Source organism: Polistes fuscatus, unplaced genomic scaffold (genome assembly GCF_010416935.1).
Source record: "Polistes fuscatus isolate 324 unplaced genomic scaffold, CU_Pfus_HIC Scaffold22, whole genome shotgun sequence".
NCBI lineage: Eukaryota > Metazoa > Arthropoda > Insecta > Hymenoptera > Vespidae > Polistes > Polistes fuscatus.
In genome coordinates, this window is record NW_025113099.1 from 841,745 (window position 1) to 865,029 (window position 23,285).

Sequence of the window (23,285 nt, forward strand, 5' to 3'; positions counted from 1 at the left end):
TTTAATTCGATTTAATGAGATAAGATAGAATCAATAAATAGTCGATCGTATCGAATATTAAACTAACAATCAATCAACTCGTTGTGTTTCATTTCTATCTCCAATTGATGTTCATTTTAATAACGTTCTATGATTTGCCATTACAGATACGGTGGATGGTCGCTTTCTCATTGGAAGGAGGATCCTCTATTCATCGTTTGGTATAACAATAAAGGCCATCACTCGATGCCGTCCTATCTTAATGCCCTCAACGAAGCGATACTTCGTGCTTCAGGAGTCAACGGACATTTAACGACCCTGAACCATCCGTTGAAGCTTTCCAGTGACCAATTGAATCGAACCACATTGTGAGTTGCCAATATAGGGCTCGAAAGCTCGAAATATTGCGCGTCTCCTATACCTTTGAGCTTAAAGGGAACTAAACGTCTGGTAGAAATAGACTAAGAGAGAAAGAGAGAGAGAGAGAGAGATAGTAGCTTATCATGTCTCCAATATATGCATTTTTTTCAAATCTTTTGTTTAATTAATCCTCTATGGGCCGAATTTTCGTTATAAATACAAAAAAAAAATTGTAACTGAAAATCAAAAAAATAAATACATGCAGATAAACATAATACATCATTTTGTATTCGATAAAAAAACCGACAGAAGCAAAAATAATATCGATTGGAAAAAAATGTTTTGCTTGTTTCTATTGCAGACAGCTTACACAACATTTATTTTGTTATTTCAGGTTGATGGTATTAGCAACCGTCATGAATATTGGTATTAGTTGTCTCGGAGACATTATAGAATTAAGATTTATACGTCATCAAGTTAAAAAAACTAAAATTATTTGGTAGAATGCCGAAAAATTATCATGTTACCTGAAAATAACACTGGTGGCCCATAGAGGGTTGAGATCGGTTGATATTCAAAGATGAATTTTATTCGTACTCGAATAATCGTTAACCCACTATGGGTTAATGAATTTTTGTTATAAAAAATAGAAAAATGAAAGGGGCTTATCGTATCGAAAAGTGAAATGAAATTTGTCCTAGTGGGAATTGGTGTCTCTGCTTTTGCTTTAGTTTTGCTGTTACTGCTACGTCTTTTCACGAATTCGAAATACTTAAGTGAGGCGGTAGTTGTGTAACACGATAGAAGAGAATTCTGCCTCGTACGTGTTACCTGGTTGGTTGACTTTTAATTAACGTTCCATATGATTCAGTCTACATGCCGGAGAACTTGTTTCACGCTTTTTACAAACTCCCTTCCTCTCTTTCTCTCGTTTTTTATTTTTTTTTTCTTTCTTTCTCGATTCGATGGCACAAGGTTTTCTCGTGATCCGATTAACGATTCTACGTAGATTCGTAACTCCGCTTGAATACTAATGAGATCCTAACGACGACGTTGTATACTTTTCGTATCAAAAGCTTTTCTTTGATCGTAAAGAAATTTTCTATTAACTTTCTTTCTATATTTTTTTTTCTTTTTTTTTTTTAAAGTGAAAGAAAGAGAAGAAGAGGACAGATAAGGAAACAAACACATTGACTCAATTTGATATTTTCATTTTCAGATTGCAACGAGTCGCGGACGTTGGTATTGCCTTGGTTCTTTTACTCGCATTTAATCTGGTCGCTGCACAAGGAACGAAAGAGTTGGTGAGAGAAAGACTTTCGGAAGAGAAAAGGATACTTTATCTGGCTGGAGTACATCCGGTGACTTATTGGACGACAGCCTTGATCTGGGATTTCCTAGTAAGATACTACATTATCGAGTTAAGATTTAAAGAATCTTTTAAAAAGGATCTACATCGTCAAAACGATTTATGCTTTTTTGAGATTAGGCCATTTTCTAGAGGCCGAAAAAATACGCTTTTTTGTGATTTCTTTTTTTTCAGAAATAATATAAAGTAAATCGAGTTTACAAAGGTAGAAGTTTATTATACATGCTGCAGAACATAATTTTTATAGAATATATATTTTATAGAATATTAGTATATTTAAAATTAGTAAATTATTATATTTATAATTAGTAAATTATATATATATTAATTTATATAATATATATTTATATTATTATAATATAATTATATATATATATATAATTTATATTTATATATATATATTAAATTATATAATAATTTTTATAGAATAATTTATTTTAAGTGTAATAGTTTATTTGAAGTAATTATTAAAGTGAACTAACAATAATGTAGGATGCGAGCACCTCCAAACCAAATACTTAAATAGGCATTCGTGAAAAGATTGGACGGTAGACCCTGGATAGCTCAAATGGTTAAAGAGCAGTCGCACAGAAAGCGGAAGATCCGGGCTCGAATCCCGGTCCAGTCAGTCCAACGGCCCAAATTTTTTCACGAATCCTACAATAAGTTCTAGATGAAATTTTCTAATCATTTATTTTCGCAGATCTTTGGATGTTCTATTTGTTTGGCTGTCGTTGTTTTCGAGATATTTGGCTTGTCAACTTACGTATCGAAAGATAATCTAGCCGGTGGCTGCTTATTATTATTTTTATTCGCGTAAGTATAATAATTAATTAAAGGTTAAATTGTTTGGATATTTAAAATACTATCGAGTTTGTTCTGTTCATTCAGTTGGGCTGCCATTCCATTTTCCCACTTAGCTGAGAAGGCATTCGACGATTCCAGCTTGTCCAACATGGTTCTCTTCTGCGTGAACACGTTTATAGGTGTCAGTTCTTTAGCCACTATTTTGGTGATCGATATTCTTGGAAAGAGTCAAGCGGCTGCCGACGCCAGAGATTTACTTCATCGAATTCTCATGGTATTTCCACAATATGTTCTCGGTGATGCACTAGTGGAATTATCAAAGAACGACATTGCTGCCGAATTGTTGAAAAAGTTTCACATGGATACTTACAAGTCACCATTGGGCTGGGATCTTCTTGGGGTTCATTACGTTTTTCTCATAATCATCGGTGCGTTATTGTACGTAACAAATATCATCGTCGAATGCCGACTCTTGCCAAATTTTCGCAAAGAGAAAGATAATTACGAACCCATAGCGGAGCACGAGACTGTTCTCGAAGAAAAGTACAGGGTCGGGAGTGACATGGGTGAGGAAGATACTTTGAGGACGCTGCATTTGAGAAAAGAATATCGCAGCGTTTACGGCACAAATGTTGCCGTTCAGGATTTAAGCTTTGGCGTCCAACCCGGAAAATGTTTCGGCCTGTTGGGCAACAACGGTGCCGGCAAAAGCACAGTTTTTAAGATGCTCACAACCGAAGTTATTCCTACGGCTGGTCGTATTATTTTAAAGGACAAATGTGTTGATTCGGGTCCTCTTTGTAACGGTGAAGTTGGTTATTGTCCACAAACCGATGCCTTGGATGGATTCTTAACACCCCATCAATGTTTGACTATACACGCTGAGATTTACGGATTGAAAAATGTTCCTAAGGTAAAGAAAGTGTAATATGTAATGTATTATTATATGTAACATCAAATGTAAAACATCGTCTCATTCTTTTCAAGTTTAGTTTTCTAAAGGTTTCAATTTTTAATACTCCATGCAAAATGCAAGCATGTATATTTTCTTTTAATTGTTATCAATTTTTTATTCCAAAATTTGTAGCTGCAATTGATCGATATTAAATGTTAAAACATATTGTTTTCTTTCAAATAAATTCTTGACACATAGGGTAAGGTGTGTTTAATTGTTTTAACATTGAGTGGGTTATATTTTGTGGTTATATAAATATGATTATATTTTTATGATTAGGCGGTAGAAAGTACGTTGAAGAGACTCGATCTTTTAAAATACGCCCATCAAAGGGTGAGCAGTCTGAGTGGTGGAAATAAAAGAAAATTATGTACAGCTATAGCAGTAATAGCACCAGTTTCCTTGATTCTCATGGACGAGCCAACGAGGTAGCTTATAAAATTTCCATTAATTTATATTTAATTTTACAATAATAAGTATGGTAAATTAAACGAAGTTAAATTTTTGGTTTTTGTTTAGTGGCATGGATCCAGCTACAAAGGATTTGGTTGGATGTGTGATTAAACATGTCACTAAAAAGAACATCAGCGTGATATTAACGTCTCACAGCGTTGTTGATTGTGAAAATTTATGCAGCAGAGTGGGAATTCTTGTCAACGCTAGGCTCGCGTGTATAGGAACGCCGCAATATGTGAAACACGAGTAAAAAGACCCTATTATTTGTTTTTTATCAACTTTTTCTTCCGTTATTTAAAACGAACCTTCTACGCGTAACAACAACGTAATCGCATAAGAAGAAAAAATTCCATTAGAAAATTGTCTCTCATCGTACGTTCCTTTAATTCATCACAATTCAAACGTGTGTGATCATCATTGATTAACAAATTTGAATTCAATTTCATTTCGATACGCTTATATTTCACTTACAATTTAACTTTAATTAACTTATTAAACCTTTGCACTCGAGGCCTTTTTCGCTTGCGCGAACCAGCAACTCGAGACGATTTCGGCCAAATAAAGTAGACATTTTACAGGTACTTTAAAAACATTTATAAACAAACAAGCGTATAGAAATAATAAAATATCATCAGTTTATTCATTTATATGTTGAAAAAAACAAACTTTGATAAATACTACGCTCTGTAATTAGTTTTGTTGGATTTTAATGAAACTTGAAATCAGCCGGGCGCCGTATCGGCGCCACTCAGTGCAAAGGGTTAACTTATAATTTAAAATTTTTACAATTATATTTAACTACTAGCAATTCTAATAAGTAAAAATATATATATTTGATGTTTAATCAATACTGCAAGAAGAAAATTATGAACTGGAGAATGAGAACGTGTTCAATTCATTCAATATATTTATTGTGATAGATAATAAGATAGAAAGAGAAAGAGAGAGGAGAGAGAGAATTGGGGATCGGTCCGTCGACAACCAAAATGAAATTTACGTTGGCATTCCAACGCATTTAGGCCCTTTAGAAGCTGTGTACGCTGCCTTACACTAGTGAGTAACGGGCGTGCTTCGCTCTCTCTCTCTTATCTCTATCTCGCTGACACACCTACACTTTGAAGGAGGATGAGAGGCACTTTAACAGCTATTTGCTCTAATTGAGATACATTACGTACGGAGCAGTGATCTATGCCGAGCGGTCCTTGTAATGCATGCACATCGAGCCTGCTAGATCTTTTGGAATACGTACTGCCCCATAATTTAACCGTTGTAGTCAGGCACGCTAAATAGATAAAGAGAAAGAGAGAGAGAGAGAGAGAGAATTGGGGATCGGTCCGTCGACACCAAAATGAAATTTACGTTGGCATTCCAAACGCATTTAGGCCTCTTTAGAAGCTGTGTACGCTGCTTAACTAGTGTAGTAGACGGGCGTGCTTCTCTCTCTCTCTCTATCTCTATCTCTCTGACACACATACACTTTGAAGGAGGATGAGAAGCTATTTGCTCTAATTGAGATACATTACGTACGGAGCAGTGATCTATGCCCGAGCGGTCCATTGTAATGCATGCACATCGAGCCTGCTAGATCTTTTGGAATAACGTACTGCCCCATAAATATTTAACCGTTGTAGTCAGGCACGCCTGAGGCGTCTTGCACAATATTTTCCTCTTTCATTTCAACCTTCCGCACACAACCCTCCCCCTCCCCGTTTTCTTCCTTACCTCTTCTAAAAAAAAAGAAACCCCCCCCCAAAAAAAAAATACAACAAATTATGATACAAATTTCCATAGACTATTTAAATATAATCCCAGATATCTCATCAGCATATTAAAAACAAGTTCACTCGCGAGGATTATTATTATTATTATTTAATTGGTTTTTATTTTGTCCAGAAAAGAAAATTATTCAAATAAATGTCGTAGGAAGATTAGACGGTGGTTAAAAAATCTTATTGAACGTTTCGTACCTTTTCATTGCGACTTTATCAGCAACTGAAATTTTTTATTACAACTTATTTCTACATATATTATTATTATTAATATTATTATTTGATATTTTTGGGTTTGTTTTGTTATCCAGTTTTGGCGGCGGCTATATTGTATTCTTAAGATTCGGCAAACCAACGTCACCTAGAGATCTCAGAAGAGCCGTTGCGAATCATTTTCCAGAAGCCATGGTGGACTCGAGACAAGGAACGGCAGCTCGTTTGTCGGTGTTGATAAGCGATATACCAGTGAGCACGATCTTCGACAAAGTAAAGATACTTGTGGAAGAGCTCAAATGTACGGACTACACGGTCACTGAAGGCACCTTGGATCAGGTCTGTATATATATTTTCAAGTTTACAAGGTTGTATACATATGCTAGAGTTTCATCTTCATAGGGAGGGGTGGGAGGTGGTGGAGGATGAAGGAGACTCGATCATTTCGATCAAAGTCACTTCTGTTCTTCATCTTCATCTTCATCTTCTTCTTGTTCTTGTTCTTCGTGGCAAACTCGGTGTCAGCGAAGTCTACGAACGATAAATTCACGATTGACTTGCTCGCACTCAGCAGAAATCTCTTCTATCTCTTCTATCTCTTTCTATCTAGCCATCTGTCTATCTGTCTTTCCTTTTCTATATGGGGTTCGATATGCGCAATATTATCGTGCAATATTCGGAGCTCTTGTCTCCGGCAGATGATGCACTGCTTGTGCATTGCACTTCCTCCTCTAACCAAGACCAATTCCTCCCCTCCCACCAAGCATCCCAACTTACCCTTCACTCCACCCCTCCCCTCTCCACCCCTCCCTTCCCCTCCCAGCTTTCGTAGTACCTATCCTGAGGGATATTAATGGAACCGCCAGCTCTCTCAGCAGCTACCTCGTAGTGGGTTCTCTATAGTCTATGGTTTACTGTCTGAATCCGTGAACAGCCAGAAATTCGGTTTCGTCCTTTCACTCTTTTGTTCTTTCCCTTTCCTTTTCTATTTCTATTTCTATTTCTATTTTTATTTTTATTTCTCTTGCATATATACAAACACGTTTACTCTGATGACCCTATACACCTTTGTATATAACTCTGTCTCTTTTCTCTGTTCTCTCCTGTCCCTTCCCCCAGTTTCTGCTCAAATGGTTTCGGGATCGGGTCGTCGTTCACGCCTCCTACGCGAGATTCCACATTTTCCCTTTCACCAGCTAAAATTGTTGTTAATTAACCGCTTTGCCGAGGGATAATTAGCTGAGAGAATTAAAGTTATCTTTATTACTATTTCAATTGACAGGAAACTAGCCCTTCCTTGCCCACTTGTCAATTTCATCTCGTGTTTTCTTGATTTTCATCATGTCATTATCGAATTATTATTAAATTGTATACGTAAAAAGTGACGAAGGGCTTGTTGTATATCAATTTCTTAACCATTTCAAGGCCACTGGACATAATATACGCGAACATTTCATTTTCAATCCTATTCCAGTAAAAGATATTTCCGAAATCTTTGCAAAAATTTAGTATACAATTTTTTTTAATCAAATTTTTTCTTTATTAACCCTTTGCACTCGAGCGGCGCCGATACACGGCGCCCGGTAGTCTATTTCAAGTGTCAACTCAACCAAAATTAATTCCAGAGTGTAGTATTTATCATAGTTTGTTTTTTTTTCGACATATAAATGAATAAACTGATGATATTTTATTATTTCTATACGCTTGTTTGTTTATAAATGTTTTTAAAGCACTTGTAAATTGTCTACTTAATTTGGCCGAAATTGTCTCGACTTGCTGGTTCGCGCAAGCGAAAAAGGCCTCGAGTGCAAAGGGTTAATTCATAATAATAATAATAATAATAATAATAATAATAATAATAATAAGTAGAAAAAGATATTGGTTATGAAATTATCAGGTTGGCTGGTAACACGTTTACATGATTTATCGTCTCTAATCTTTGATCTAATTTTGGTACGTGCGATTAGATAGATATTGGCAATGGGTAGATTAGATAGAGATAGAATTAACTAAAATTAGAAATGTTGAAGACTTAGATATAATTCCTATATATATATATAAATTTAAACATGTTTTGTGTTTAATTATGAGAATTGAAAATATTCATTCAATAATTTATTCTATATAATACCAATAATTTCAAAAGTACTCAAATTTTCTTACATTATTCAATTTCATAATTATAATATAATTAATTAATTAATATAATTATATTATAATAAATTATATAAATTATTATTAATTATTATATATATTATTAATTAAATTATAATATAAATTATTATTAATTATTATATATATTATTAATTATATTATATTATTATATTATTAATTATATATAATTATATTATTATAATTAATATAATTATTATAATTAATTATATAAATTATAATATATTATAATTACATTATAATAAATTAATTAATATATAAATAATAATTAATATCTTAATTATAATATAAATTAATTATAATATAAAATAATTAAATAATATATATAAATATATAATAATCTCTTGTTAGAACGCGAAAGTAATGCATGTAAATGTTAACTGACAGTTTGTTGTAAACGTTAAACAAGACTCATTGTCAGATTAAGAAGAATCAAATTAATAATTCATTCCATTCTATTTTTTTATTTCTTTTATCCTATTTAATTATTATCTATAAATGATCTCTATAAGGTTTCTCAGAAGATATTAGAATGAACTATAAGATCCGGCCATAGGATTAATAAATCCGGTTTCATCTGTTTCCATATGCATGGAATTTAACCTTGAAGATTAAAGCAAACGCTTATACAGACACAGTTCGATCTCACTTTTTCTTTGGTTTTTGTACTATTTGTGTAGACATCGGTGAGATTCTCTCTCTCTCTCTCTCTTTCTCTTTCTCTCTCTCTCTTTCGTAATAACCAATTTCAAACGGTTTGAAGCTTAATTAAGCGTCATTAATTAAAATTGTTTGCCCTGGCAACGATTACGACGGCTACGACGAAGAAGAGGACGACGGGAGGAGGAGGTTCGATAATTAAATGTCTCTAGGAGTTTTATCCGATTTCACCACTTTGAGGCTTTAATTAGACTTTCTTCTTCGGCCGTTGAAGTTTCTGGGTGGACTTTGAAAATGGCCAGCCCAGCGCAGGCATCCCGTTCTCTTTCTCTATCTCTCTCCCTCTTTTTGTAACCAGATAGTTTTTACGGTTTTTCAGGGTTGCGTCAGGGTTATTTTTTCCCCTTTCATTTTTCCTTTTTTTATCTTCCTTGTCATTGCATTGTTCGACGGTTGTGATCGAGTTTCGATGAAAGAACATTCTCACCGTTGATTAACAACATTTTATTTTTATCACAACTAGTTTGGTAAGATTTTTTATTCTGTTAAACATAAAAAAGGAAATCATGTTATCCGAATAATTGTAAAATATATCTCGGAGATCATTTGGTGAATTTAAACATATTATTTTTGTTGTTACATTGTTTCGTTATTAAGTAATGTATATAATCAGATTATATATCGATAAATTAATAGAAACATTGTCAAACTTTAAATAATTAATGAATATTTTGGAATGAATCATGCAAATCTTTTATTTTCTCGAAATAATAGAAATTAGACTTACACCAATTTCAAAATAAACGGTCCATTTACTATAAGTTATTTATTTCTTTTCTTCTTATATTAATTTTTATATAAATTAATTTAATAATTACAATTTTTATATAAAATAATTTAATGATTACAATTTTTATGGGGGTTTTTTTAAAGTTGTGTATGAGCAAGGGAAAATATATGCACGTTATTCGAATAATTGTATCATATACCAACCTCCCCCCCCCCCCTTTTCCCCATCTCCACCTCCAAATTATTTGTGGGCTGAGATCGTAAATCAGACGTCCGATTTTCAACGAGAGCAAGATTGGCCCCGTAGATATGTAAATTTGATTGTATCCAAAGTGAGCACGATCTTTTCTCTTCTCTTCTCTTCCACTTCTCTTTGAAAATTCCAATGGAAGGATCTAACCCGATGAACGGCGAATCGAGTAGAAAAGAAAGAAGGAAAAAACCCTATTGAAACGGATGGATGATCGTTGATCGTTGATTCGCGTTGAAAACTCGTGCCTAGGGTTTTCCGATAAATCGGTTAAATCGTCTTAAAGTTAAATCTAAATTCAACGTGTACTCCTATCTACTTCTCTCGTTTCTTAGAATTTATTTGAATAGAATTTACAGGACTGAATGAACGAACGAACTTCTTGCGTTCTCTAAAAGACGTTTTTGTTCTTTTTTTTTTCTTTTTTGAAGTTATACTTCTTTTGGCGCGTTTGGGAAAAAGTGATGAGAGAGTGAATTTTTAAGAGCGACACGAAAAATCGACACCATGAAATTTGTCGGTATTTACGATGCGATTCAAATTTACGGCATGAAGTTTTTTCGTCTTCTTCTTCTTTTTTTTTTTTTTTCTCAAGTGGGTCACCCATCCAAGTAATAATCGTACTCAGGGTTGCTTGACTTTATGATCGAGCAGGAACTAGTGCTGTCACCGCGCTATCTCTCTTATATTTAGTGTGGACATATATATATATATATATATATTGATATTTTTTTATTCTTTTTTATATTTATATATAATATATCAATCGATTGAAATTATGTTTCTATTCTTTTTTTTTGAAGTTATACTTCTTTTTTGTTAAATAATTAAATAATAATAATTAGTAGCTTATCTTCTCATACTTCTAATCCTCCTCCATTTTACCTGGTCACGCTATATATATTTATAAAATTAAATAAATAAATGAATAAAAATATAATAATAAAAGAAAAATAACCGACTTACATTAGCGAATATTATCGATAATCAAGCAGGGAGGGGGAAACAGGTTTCTTTATCAACTATATTCTATGTAAAAATAAAAGAAATAATAATAATAATAATAATATGTAATCATTGTGATAGTCGATCTGTAATTAATTATAAAAATATCGAGCGTGTGGCATAAAAGACTGGAAACGTATCGTGCAATGTGAATGTTATTGTTTTGAAGTTATTTTTGAGGTTATATTCGTTTGGTATTTTGTACGTACGTACATAAGTACACACGTTAGTTTTTGATTTCTTTTAAACATTTTCATTCAGTTGTTTTTTTTCTTCACGTACATCACGTTCGAGATAAATCCTTCATTTCGTTTTCTTTTTTTTCTTTTTTTCTTTTTATATATCGCATAAAATGAAGCAACGAAATCGAACGATTCCAAGGACAAATTCGAATAGTTTTAACGAGCGAACGTAAGAGATACACTGAAATCCAAAGTTCCTAAAGTGATCTCTCCGTGGAGAGAGAGACTCTTACGTGACTAAAATACCTAGGCAGATACAAAAACGTGTTCACGTCGTCTAATTTCGGAACGCTTGAAAACCTCGATTGGGCTAATGTTTTACAAGGAGAGATACGACGTTAGAACTTTTTGGCAAACATTTAACAACGTCGACGTTCAATCGAATAGCTTTGAGCTCTAAAGACTACTAGGATCAACATTTTTATTTTAAATTGCAAGACAATGTTTAACTTTTCTTTTTTTTTTTAAATTTTATTCGTGGCAAATGAAATAAAAATTATAAATAAGTTTTATTTAAAAATATTAATAATTAATTAATATTTAAAAGGTTAATGAAGAAAAATTTGATTTAAAAAAATTGTGTACTAAATTTTTGCAAAGATTTCGGAAATATCTTTTACTGGAATAGGATTGAAATGGAAATGTTAGCGTATATTATGTCCAGTGGCCTTGAAATGGTTAAGAAATTGATATACAACGAGCCCTCGTCACTTTTTACGGTATATAATTTTAAGAAAAATAGAAAGAAAGAAAAAAAAGAGATAGAGAGAAAGAAAAGTGATGGATTTATGTTTTAAACTGTTCCGCGATTTAAACATCAAGAAGATGATATATATTCGTACATATCATTTATATGTTTTTTTTCGTGTGTAAACCCTCGGTGGCGCGCAAAGTCGGCTCGTTAAAAAACTTTCGAGATTTTTTATGGGAGTAGGTAGTAGTCCTCTCGTACAGGGGGAGAGAAAACTCGTTCCTTTCCGACTACCACCCTTTCCCCTCCCCCTTCATCTTTATTCCCTCTCTCTCTCTCTCGTTTTCATGTTGGGGGGCTAGTATTCACCCTACAAAAGTGGAACGCATGGAGAATACGATAAACGGGTGAGTTGCAGTAAACGTAACGACCTAAAGTTTAACGCATCCGGCCAGTTTCTTCAATTTACACGATCTACTATTACACTCGTGGAAAATAATAGTCAACCGGAAAGAACATTACGAAAACTAACGAGAAAAACGATAGCTGATTTTACATTTTTTATACTTTAGACGATTTTTTATACTTTTCCATTTTTGTTTCACGCATTTTTAACCCCCCTCCATCCCCCGTTTGCCAATGTGACGAATAATGAAAAATAATCCTCCTTTAATCGTTTATTGTTTAATAATTTTAATTGTTGTTAAAAATTGTTGTTATTGTTTAAAAAATTTTAATTATTGTTTAATTAATTTTACAAGTAAAATTTATGTAAAAATATTGTAACAAGAATGAAAGATTAAAAAATGTTAGTAACCTTTTTTTTTATTTGTTTCGTTTTGCAGGTTCTCGTTAATTTCACGGGGGAATCAAAAGATGATGAATCAACAAACGATTCTCCGAGAAATGGATTCACCAACGTTTGCTTCAATATGGATACAATTCATATGGAAACTCTTTAAGGATTTTTTCAATACTTAAAAAAACACCATCGAACATTTTCTTTTTTTTTTCTTATTTTTTTGTTTATTTATATATATGTGTATGTTACATGTACTTTTCTTTGTTTCGTTTCTTTAGAAAATATTTTCTTTCTCAGTGGTCACGATTATCAAAGGTTTTTTGAGAGATCGATTAAAAAATTCGTGAAAAATGTTTATCTTTTCATAGACGATTTTTAAAGAGTCCGATGTAAATTTGAACGATTTTCGAACAACAACGGCGACATTTACGATCTTTGAATGTATTATTTTAGTTCCTAGACTGCGTTTTATTTCATAGTATTTTTCATGGTGTTTTCATAGTATATTTTTTTTTAATTTGTAATTACAAAACAGAGAAACAATTTTAAACTACTTAAGATTTAGAATTATTATATATATTTGTTTAAGATTGACGATAATGAGAGTATTTTTCTAATGGTATACGATTTAATTAAGAATAAATTCTAATGCGTAATATAAAAGAATACTATTTATTGGACAGTTTATTATTATTTTCCTTTGAAACTTTCCGCAATTAATTTATAAGGATTTTTTACTTCGAATAAATTAGATTTAATATATATTTTCTTTTTTATTGAAATTTGTATTAATGCTTAAAAAAAGTTTAATGCAAGACATTAAAACACCTTTTCAAGGTGTGGGTTTCGTTCAAAGAAATTTGAACGAAAATTACAAGATTCTTGGATAATCAAAGATTTAAAAAATTTAATTGTTCTGGTTAAATTGAAAAGTTTCAGAAGCCCTGGTTTAATGTAATGTTACGAAGTTAAAACAATAAGAGAAGATTTGAAGCATACGGAAATAATAAAACTCGTGCGAACGCTAAGTTCCGTTAATGGAATTTGATTGGTCGATCGTTTAAATATCCGTTTTAAAAGTATGCTGCCGAATGGATCGACGATAAAAGTGTCTTAAATTGAGATGAAAATTATCGTTAGAATACGTTTTAATACGTACATGTATGTGTGTGTGTTTGTGTACCGCATACATTACATTTACCGAACGTACTTAAATCATTCGACGTATTTTATTATACTTAAACGATAAAATGGAAATTATCGTATAAAAATCGAGAAAACTAATGTTTGAGTCATTATAGAAATATCTAGCAAATGGAATATTACGTTTTTGTTTGTTTTACAACAATATCTTTCTCTTATTTTTAGCCGAAACTTCTGTAAGTCCTTTGTAAGAAAAGATAAGATAAGATAATGCGAAAATACCTTAAGAAAAAGTTAGTCATTACTTTTACAAGTATAATAATTAAAAAAAATTAAGGTTATGTCAAATAATATTCAAAATAATTGGCTTTATTAAATTTCAATGCTAAAGCATTCACGTCCGCGAACGTGTTAAAATTTGACGTTTCAAATGTATCGACCTAAAAATCATCTGTGTATATAAAAAGTGTCCGTCGAAATGTATCAAATTAGGGTGGCGCCACATTAGCATCGGGGTAAATTTTAAATGAAGCGCCCAAATATTATTAGAAGCTGAGGCGAATCATTTTTTCTGTTTTTGGATTTACGCCCACTTGGACAACTTTTCACACACAAATTTTACCCATAACTGTTCTGTTATTCACATACTTTTTCATAAAATTAAATGTTACAAAATCAATAAACGTATTATTCTCAGTTCACCAAATAAAATCACTCTAGCTACATGTTTTCTCATAATAATTCTTTAAGGTTATATTTACTACATTATTTTGTATTACGCAAGTAGTTGAAAATTTCAATAATTAACTACTTTAGTCGTCAATGATATTAAATTTTGTAACTCGGCATACTTCAATTCGTCTACAATTGCTACATTCATACCATACCCTTTGTCTGCACTAGCGCCATTCTGGTAGGTTTTCGAACTATTATTTATAGCAAAAGTTGGACACTTTTTCAAATTTTCTCCTATAAGAGATGATTCTCTCCATAGTTGCTAGGAACGAAAAAACAATCTCCTTTTATTATTTTGAATGTTTGTTCTATTTTTTTTATAGCGAATAAGATATCCTTTTATTTTCTTTTTATGATTTAAAATGATTTAATTCCGACAGAAAAAAAATGGTATAAAAAGCGTATTTCTTATCTCAGGAAGGATAAGATTTTCAGTCTTCTTCAGGTTTTAGATGGAGTAAGTAACGTGGTAGTCCTTTTTAAGGATAAAGAAGGAGTAGTATATAGAATAAAGGGGATAGAAGAAAAGATCATGATAAAGGACAAATGCCACGATGGAAATTAAAATAAGAGAGTTGAATATCTTTTCTCTTTTTCTTCCTGAAGCAAGGGGTTAAAACTCCCTCTCTCCAACCTTCTCCTCCTCCTCTTTCTCTTCCGCCCCCACCCCACAAGGGTAAAAGAATCTTTCCCATTTCATGGCTTTACCTGCGTTTTATCACGCTTCTTCTACTTTACCCCTCGACCAAGCAACCCCCCTCCCCTCACCACCACTTACAGGCCCCTATCTCTCGGAGTTTGTTAAATAGAATTCCCTTCGTTCGAGAAGCACCGAAACTGAAAAATGGATCCACATCTAAAGAGTGATCTAACGTTTAATCTTCGAGTAAGATATTTCTGAAGAAAAAAAATAGATTGATGTACGATATAGTTTACGTTTTTTTGTTTAATTTTTAATTTTTTACGTTTCTCTTTTTTATATAATATATTATTTGAAAATTGTGCGTTAATTAATAAATATAATATAATAATAATTAATATAATAATAATTAGGAATTATTAATTAAAATTAATATAATAATAATTAGGAATGACATTTGGTATAGAAAATATATTCCTTTTGTTTCTTTTCGCCATTTTTATTTCATCTTACGTAAATAAATTTTGAATTCCTCGTCAAGGATATTACATTTTTCGTATCATCTAATACGTATAGGCAAAATTGTAATTTATTATCACGAGGGATGATTTTTAGTATTCAAATTCGAGGTAAAATATAAAGGTAACGCTATGTTGAAATGAAAGAAATGTACAAGGAGAAGAGATATGATACGAAAAGTGAAAGAGAAAAATATTTTCCATCTTGTGTTTCTCATTCCCGTTAAACGAGGAACAATAAATTTATCGAATGAGTTTGCACGTTTCTCATTTAACCTACCTTTTCGTTGCTTTTCATTATTCATTACACAACCAGGGCTTTTCCATCCTTTTACTCATCTTTCTTTTTTATTTCTCTTTTTATCTCTCTCTCTCTCTCTCTCTCTTACTTTCTCTGACTCATCTCGACACCTTTGTTTTAACTTATAACGATTATATTCGTGGGATTTGTCGAGAATAAGAAAATTAACGGAAGATATAAAATGAGGACGACGACGACGACGAGACGCGTTCGTTTCTCACGACCGATAAAATTCGAATTAAATGTTTGCCAGAAAAAATATTATTTAATTTTCGCGGATGACCGAAAACGTTTGCGTTTAATTTCATCGTTCCATCTTTTTTTCTTCTCTCTAATTTATATGTGGGATGCGAGCATTTTCAAGCCAAATACTTAAATAAGCATTCTTGAAGAGATTGGACGGTGGGCCCTGGATAGCTCAGTGGTTAAAGAGAATGGTTAAATAAGTCGCCCGGAAAGCGGGAAAATCCAGGTTCGAGTCCCGATCCAGTCAATCCCAACGGTCTAATTTTTTTCACGAATCCTACATATATTAATTATTAATAAAATATATTAATCTTCTCACACATGAAATAGCTTCAAATAAAATTGTAATTCAATTTGCTATTGAGCATTATTGTTGAAAATATAGAATGGATTTAACAACACAACAATAAAAAGTTAAGAAATCATTGAAAGAAATTTCTCCAATCGAGTACGAGTGTATCGTAGATTTTAGATCGGTTTGTCAATAAATATCGTTCGTAACGTGAGATTTGATACCGAGACAGAATATTTCGTATATCGGTTGTACGAGAAATTCCAGGTGGAGTAATAAGTTGTTGTAGGAGGGGATAAACTTGCTAGGATGGCTTGTTTCTCGACTTGCACACGGTATTCGATCTCTCTAAGTCGGAAAACGAGGAATTTTGAGAATAATTGGTAGAAACGCTGAGAGAGAGAGAGAGAGAGAGAGAACGAGTGAGTCTTCTCGAGGTTTCGCTTAATTGCCAGAGGAAGTATATGGATTTGCGAACATTTCGATATACGATGTAATAGAAGTTGAGTGTTTCGAGGTTGGTAATAGAAGGTGTATCGTTAAATTTGATTGGAAACCAAATTAATTAACCTCATGAAACAGAACAAAAATAAAGAAAATTGATTATAAAAATTCATTAAAATAATGCATTATTATGTATCGTTTTACTAATTTTCCAAATTAATTAACTTCGTGACATGAAAGATAAAGGAAATTGATTATAAAAATTCATTCGAACGATGAATTTTTGTAAATTCTCGAAATGAGTTCTGTGAACAGATCTTCGAATCTTCGAATCTTCGATCTTCGATCTTCGAACAGATATCTTCGAATCAAAAATAATTCCGTTATCTTCTCTCGTTAGGGACAATGTAAGTAGAATATACACATATACAAGTATAGTAAATATGTATTATATATTTAGGTATTATGTATTAGAACGATCTATCGATTTTCGATGTTTATTTTATCATCATAACGACTAAAGTAATTTATGATAGCCCTTATCTTCCAGCATAACCATAACCCCTATCACAATTTCACTCCTTGTATTACAGATTCTCTCAAAATAGTATCTAATAATAATAAGTATAGAGAAAGGATTTAACCCTACAAGTAAAACTACTCTAAAATAGGCAATTTAAAAGTTCGTTTATAGTTATGCCGGAATTCCGTTAGACGATAGTGGTGCATTTCTCGGCCACTAATTCCTTCAACCTCGACCCCAACCCCCACCCCCACCCCCACTCCCTTCTTCCCCCTTCTCACTTTCAACGAGTCGCACAACGAGCAGTCTAATTACTTTTCGGCGTAAGTACGTTAATTACGTGACTGCACGAGTGAAAATGTTTCTTGCGTTTCTCTTCCGCAACCTGGAAGATAGAGAAATGAAAGTAGAAATGAAGAAAGTAGAAGAAAGTAAGCATGAAAAGTAGTAAGAAAGAAGGAAAGGAAAGGAAAGGAAAGGAAAGGAAAGGAAAGAAGAATGAAAATGCGAGTAGTTGAAGTACGACTTCATTTCGCGCCTTGATTAAAGCATGTAGAAAATCTTGAACAATCCCTTGAAACGTAGTCCAATCGTCATTTTTGAAAAGACCTCTAACCGAGGGTTGGTAGGTTGGAGTGTAAGGGATATTCCTTTGGAAACTTCAGAACAACTGTTGTCATTTGCAGATGCGTACTAACATAAAAGAGAGAGAGAGAGAGAGAGAGAGAGAGAAAATGATGACGACGACATAGTACTTTCCTTGACTGAGTGTGCACATTCTCTTGGAAAGAGACTTGAACAACAGAGTACTTGGAAAGAGAAGAGAATACGATGTTGATTTATATACTTACCTGCGTATACTATACACGCATACACATGCATTTCTACGCATACCGGAGTATATCAGAACATTGAGAATCTTCCTGAAGCTTGCTAAAGAGAATAGAAATTAGAGAGAAAGAACAAGAGAGAGAAGGAGAGAGAGAGAGAGAGAGGGAGAGAGTAGTTTCTCCCGAGGATGTATTCTTAGCTACATACTAGTGCATTCGCGTTTGCCTTTACCAGCTAATTTTAATGCGAAGCAAGGATAACGTATCCTTAGAAATGCTTAGACGATTTACATTAGTTAGATCTAGTACAAAAAAATAACTAAAATTTCAACGGGATGTGTTAGGTTAAATCATATAATTGTAATTCGCATGTCGATTGATATTTATTGTTGTTATCGTTGACAGTAAAAATTGTGAGATTATTGTTTTAGGTTATTTTGTTAAATGCATCAAATTGTTTGATAGACACTTTTTTATTGATTAGATCGATTATCATGGTATAATAGATTATTGGATTACTTTATTTTCACTTTCCTAATAAACTGTTTCAATAAAAATATGCATAAAAGGCATAGAAAAAGATTGATACTTGAATATGGAGGTTAGAGTTAAGGAGAATCATCTGTGTTTGTAAAAAGTGTCCGTCGAAATGTATCAAATTAAGGTGACGCCACATTAGCATCAGGGTAAATTTTAAATGAAGCGCCAAATATTATTAAAGGCTGAGGCGAATCATTTTTTCTGTTTTTGGATTTACGTCCACTTAGACAATTTTTCACAGCACAAATTTTACCCATAACTGTTCTGTTATTAACATACTTTTTCATAAAATTTAATGTTACAAAATCAATAAACGTACTATTCACAGTTCACCAAATAAAATCACTCTAGCTACATGTTTCTCATAATAATTCTTTAAGGTTATATTTACTACATTATTTTGTACTACGCAAGTATTTGAAATTTTTAATAATAAACTACTTTAGTCGTCAATGATATTAAATTTTGTAACTCGGCATACTTCAATTCGTCTACAATTACTACATTCATACCATACCCTTTGTCTGCACCAGCGCCATTCTGGTAAGTTTTCGAACTATTATTTATAGCAAAAGCTGGACACTTTTTCAAATTTTCTCTCATAAGATATGATTCTCCTTACCTCTACCTTCCATATACTTGAATTATAAATTCTTTGAAAACATGATCTTGGAAGCTTGTTCATAAACATTATAACAACAACAATATATGACTGTTCATTTACTTAAGTAACGATTAGAATGATATACCAACGAAGAGATTTTCTTTGTCGAGGGTATCATATAACGAGTAAAGTCACGTATGTATGTATGTATGCATGCATGCCTACACATACATAGAAATCTTAGTTCTATCGTAGCATCAGCGTGATTTCCTTCAGTGGGAAGGTCTTATGTTAGCTTGGCAGCGTTACAATGTACACAGAATGTCTCCGATGCATTCTCGTAGACGTAGGCAGGATACTCTCTCTCTCTCTCTCTCTCTCTCTCTCTCTCTTATTCTTCTCGGTTTCGTAGCCACGGCACGAGTCTATTCTCTTGAATGCAGATCCTCTATCAGCGTTATGTCCCTCAAGTGCTTCCTCTAGGGTTACTCTACTCACTATCTTTCCCCCACCACTTTGCCACCCCCTTCCTAACAGTCTTCAAAGAGAGTTGGACCGAGGGAATAAGTCGGGAGGGTTAATCTTGAAGGGTTCGTGGTTGTACGCTTGGCTTCTCATAGAAATTTGAGATACTTTTCCGTTTCTGCTTTTAGTTCTTTATCTTTATTTTTCTTCATTTTGTAGTAAAATGTATGTAAGTTTTGTTGTTGTTTGTTTTTCTTCTTTATTTAATTAAGCCAGGTATGTTTATTTTCGTTTAGTAGATAATCCTCGTTATTTGACACGAGTTTACTTCGTAACTTTTTCGTAGCTTCTTTTTTTTTCTTTTTAAGCAAGGAAGTGTAGTGGTTAGGGAATTTAAGTAGTGGAAGAACGGATTGATTGATGGTGGCCAGTTTGTAACTCTCGAACCAGAAGTTGTTCATCTTTTAGATAAATAGATAAGTTAATAGATAAGCAACTAGATGGATAGATAGATAGATAAGTAAATATATTAAAGTTTGCTAGGAATATTCGTGTCAAGTAAAATTAATTGAAGAATAATGAATTTATATTCAACAAAAATGTATGTATTATTATTACACATGTACTGTATATATTATATTTTATTTATTTATTTATATTTATATTATTTATATTTCTTTATCTATCAATATTTATTCTTGTTATGTTACAACGGGTAATTCCCGTCAATGTTTAAATAAACAAATAAACAAAAATGTAAATCGAATTTATAAATCGGCAGGAAAAGTTTTCGATTAGTACAATCAATCTCAACATAGGTATTACCATTACCGTTCACGATTGAATTTATTTTCAATCCTCGTCGAATCGATATTGTCCTCTCGGAATGTTTATTAGCGTCGATAGGATCGATTTTCGAAACTCGAGAAAGTTCGATTGATATCGAGTAGGAAATTATCGGATAATGGGTATAATACGTCGAGCATGCGTTGTAATCAAATTTTCTAATCCACGAACTACTACTATTCGTAAAGCTAGCTTTCCGTGAATTCTTATATCGAATTTATTTACGTTTCGTTTATTCGTTTTACCTTTTACGCATTAAATCATCTCGGATTATCCTCATTTACGAGCGACTCCTAGTTTAGTTAGGAATAAATAAATACGTAAATTCAGAAAGAGCTCGTTCATTATGTATAATATTATTAATTATGCGGATAAAACGTGAATCCGTTCAATAGGATAACGGGTGGAAGGAAGGTTGGGAGGGGAAAGGAGTGAAGGAGGAGGAAGAAGAGGAACAGGAAGGGGGATACATTTTCTATAAGGGATGCAAGTAAATTGTGACTAGCGATTGAGTTTTAATTACCAACAAATTATCCCAGCTTAAATCGGACAGAAACGAAACGAAGCAGATCCGGTCAACGGCAACAGAAACAGCAACAGCAACAGCAACAACAGCAACGGGTCGTCCGTTCGGCCATTAAACGACTTTATTTATGGGCAAATCGTTGGAAACGAATTGTTACGATTCGTTCGATTTCCCGAACATCCTTTTATTTTTTCTCTACTTTAACAAAGTTTACCTACGCTTTTAAGAAAAGGGATTGGAAGATTGGATCGTCTTTTCGAGTTAAAACATTTATCCTTTTTATTTATCTATTTTGTATTTTGGTATTTCTCGTATTTTTCTTTTTTTTGTCGAAACTTCGAATTCGTTGAATGGGGAAGGAAAAAAACAGGTGAAAATAAATGGAACGAAAGATTTTTGTATTATACGGGAATGCAGGTGATATACGTAAACGTGTAGGTAAATACGTAAATACATACGTAATACGTTCGTATACTTCGGGTTGGCAGAGTTTAAGTGAAAATTATGGGGAGCCAAAATCGTTCGTTCGTTCGTTCGTTCGTTCGTTCCGTCCGTCGAAATAATTCATACCGAAAACGAAACGATAATAAACGCGGCATTTCGCGCGTCATACGCGCCTCTTTCCTCCCCCACCCCACTCCACTCTGCAATATACGGAAAAGACGGTGCACCTACTCGGTATTACCCATCGGAAATTGAAACTAGCCTGAATTTATTTCGGTAATCCTTTCCAACACTCCCTTCCCCGCTGCCAACCCCGTTCTTTTATTTTATCGTATTTACGGGAAATATATTCGCTTGCTGTACGATAATAAGATGGTGAAAATATTTTGTCGAGAATCGGTTCGATGTATGGTGGGTAGAGGTAACGAGAATCATCTGTGTATATAAAAAGTGTCTGTCGAAATGTATCAAATTTGGGTGGCGCCACATTAGCATCAGGGTAAATTTTAAAGAAGCGCCAAATATTATTAGAAGCTGAGGCGAATCATTTTTTCTGTTTTTGGATTTACGCCCACTTGGACAACTTTTCACACATACAAATTTTACCCACAACTGTTCTGTTATTCACATACTTTTTCATAAAATTAAATGTTACAAAATCAATAAACGTATTATTCTCAGTTCACCAAATAAAATCACTCTAGCTACATGTTTTCTCATAATAATTCTTTAAGGTTATATTTACTACATTATTTTGTACTACGCAAGTATTTGAAATTTTTAATAATAAACTACTTTAGTCGTCAATGATATTAAATATTTTAACTCGGCATACTTCAATTCGTCTACAATTGCTACATTCATACCATACCCTTTGTCTGCACCAGCGTCATTCTGGAAAGTTCTTGAACTATTATTTTTAGCAAAAGTTGGACACTTTTTCAAATTTTCTCCCATAAGAGATGATTTTCCTAACCTCTACCCTCCATAGTGCGATGGGAACAATTTACTTGGTTAGATTTTCCAACTTCCGGCGTCATTGTTTTTCTTTTTTTAATAATAAAAGAAGTATAATTTGAAAAAGAAAAAAAAGAAAAAAAGAAAACCGACGAACATCCACAAACGTGGATGTTTGTCTTCTGCGCGAATTCGTCTCTGTCCCGACGTACGTTCCGAGTTTTCCCTGTAGTGGAAAATTGCAAACGTTCGTTCATCGTTAATAATGGAAATTTCGAAATTCCCGCCAGAATCCGACATTCCAGTCACGTGCACCTCTCGGTTTAGCTCGAGACGACGACTACTGGTCTTTGAGTTGATTGCTTCGCTTGAATAATATTATCCCGTTGAATGCTAACTCGATTACCATAATATATACGCTATTGAATTTCTGTTGAAAAATTTGCTCTTCTTGTATATATGGGTATAGAAACTGAGGGGTGGGAGGGTTTAGGTTGTAGCTGAGAAAATAATCGTACATGGGGGACGAAAATAATCAAATAAATTCTAATTTTTATCCTTCGATTATTTCCCTTCCTATAAGCGGTCTATTTATTTTCACCCGATATAATTGAACCTATCGTTTAATCTAATACGATTCAATAGGAGAAATAATAATCTGAAGAAAAATATCAGTAAAAATAAGTGAAAGAGAAATTAAGAGATGGTTTAG

General features: G+C 33.0%; 1 protein-coding gene across 1 annotated transcript in view; it reads left to right on the forward strand.

The window, feature by feature from the left end:
• LOC122517991 (ATP-binding cassette sub-family A member 13) overlaps window positions 1–13,185 on the forward strand; it is a 42,328-nt gene extending 29,143 nt beyond the window's left edge. Inside the window, 8 exon segments of the mRNA XM_043636632.1 lie at window positions 147–347; window positions 1,559–1,739; window positions 2,412–2,524; window positions 2,600–3,428; window positions 3,750–3,898; window positions 3,990–4,172; window positions 6,007–6,247; window positions 12,563–13,185. Coding sequence (XP_043492567.1) covers window positions 147–347; window positions 1,559–1,739; window positions 2,412–2,524; window positions 2,600–3,428; window positions 3,750–3,898; window positions 3,990–4,172; window positions 6,007–6,247; window positions 12,563–12,679 — 2,014 coding nt within the window. The 3' untranslated portion in view covers window positions 12,680–13,185.
• Window positions 13,186–23,285: the final 10,100 nt, after the last annotated feature.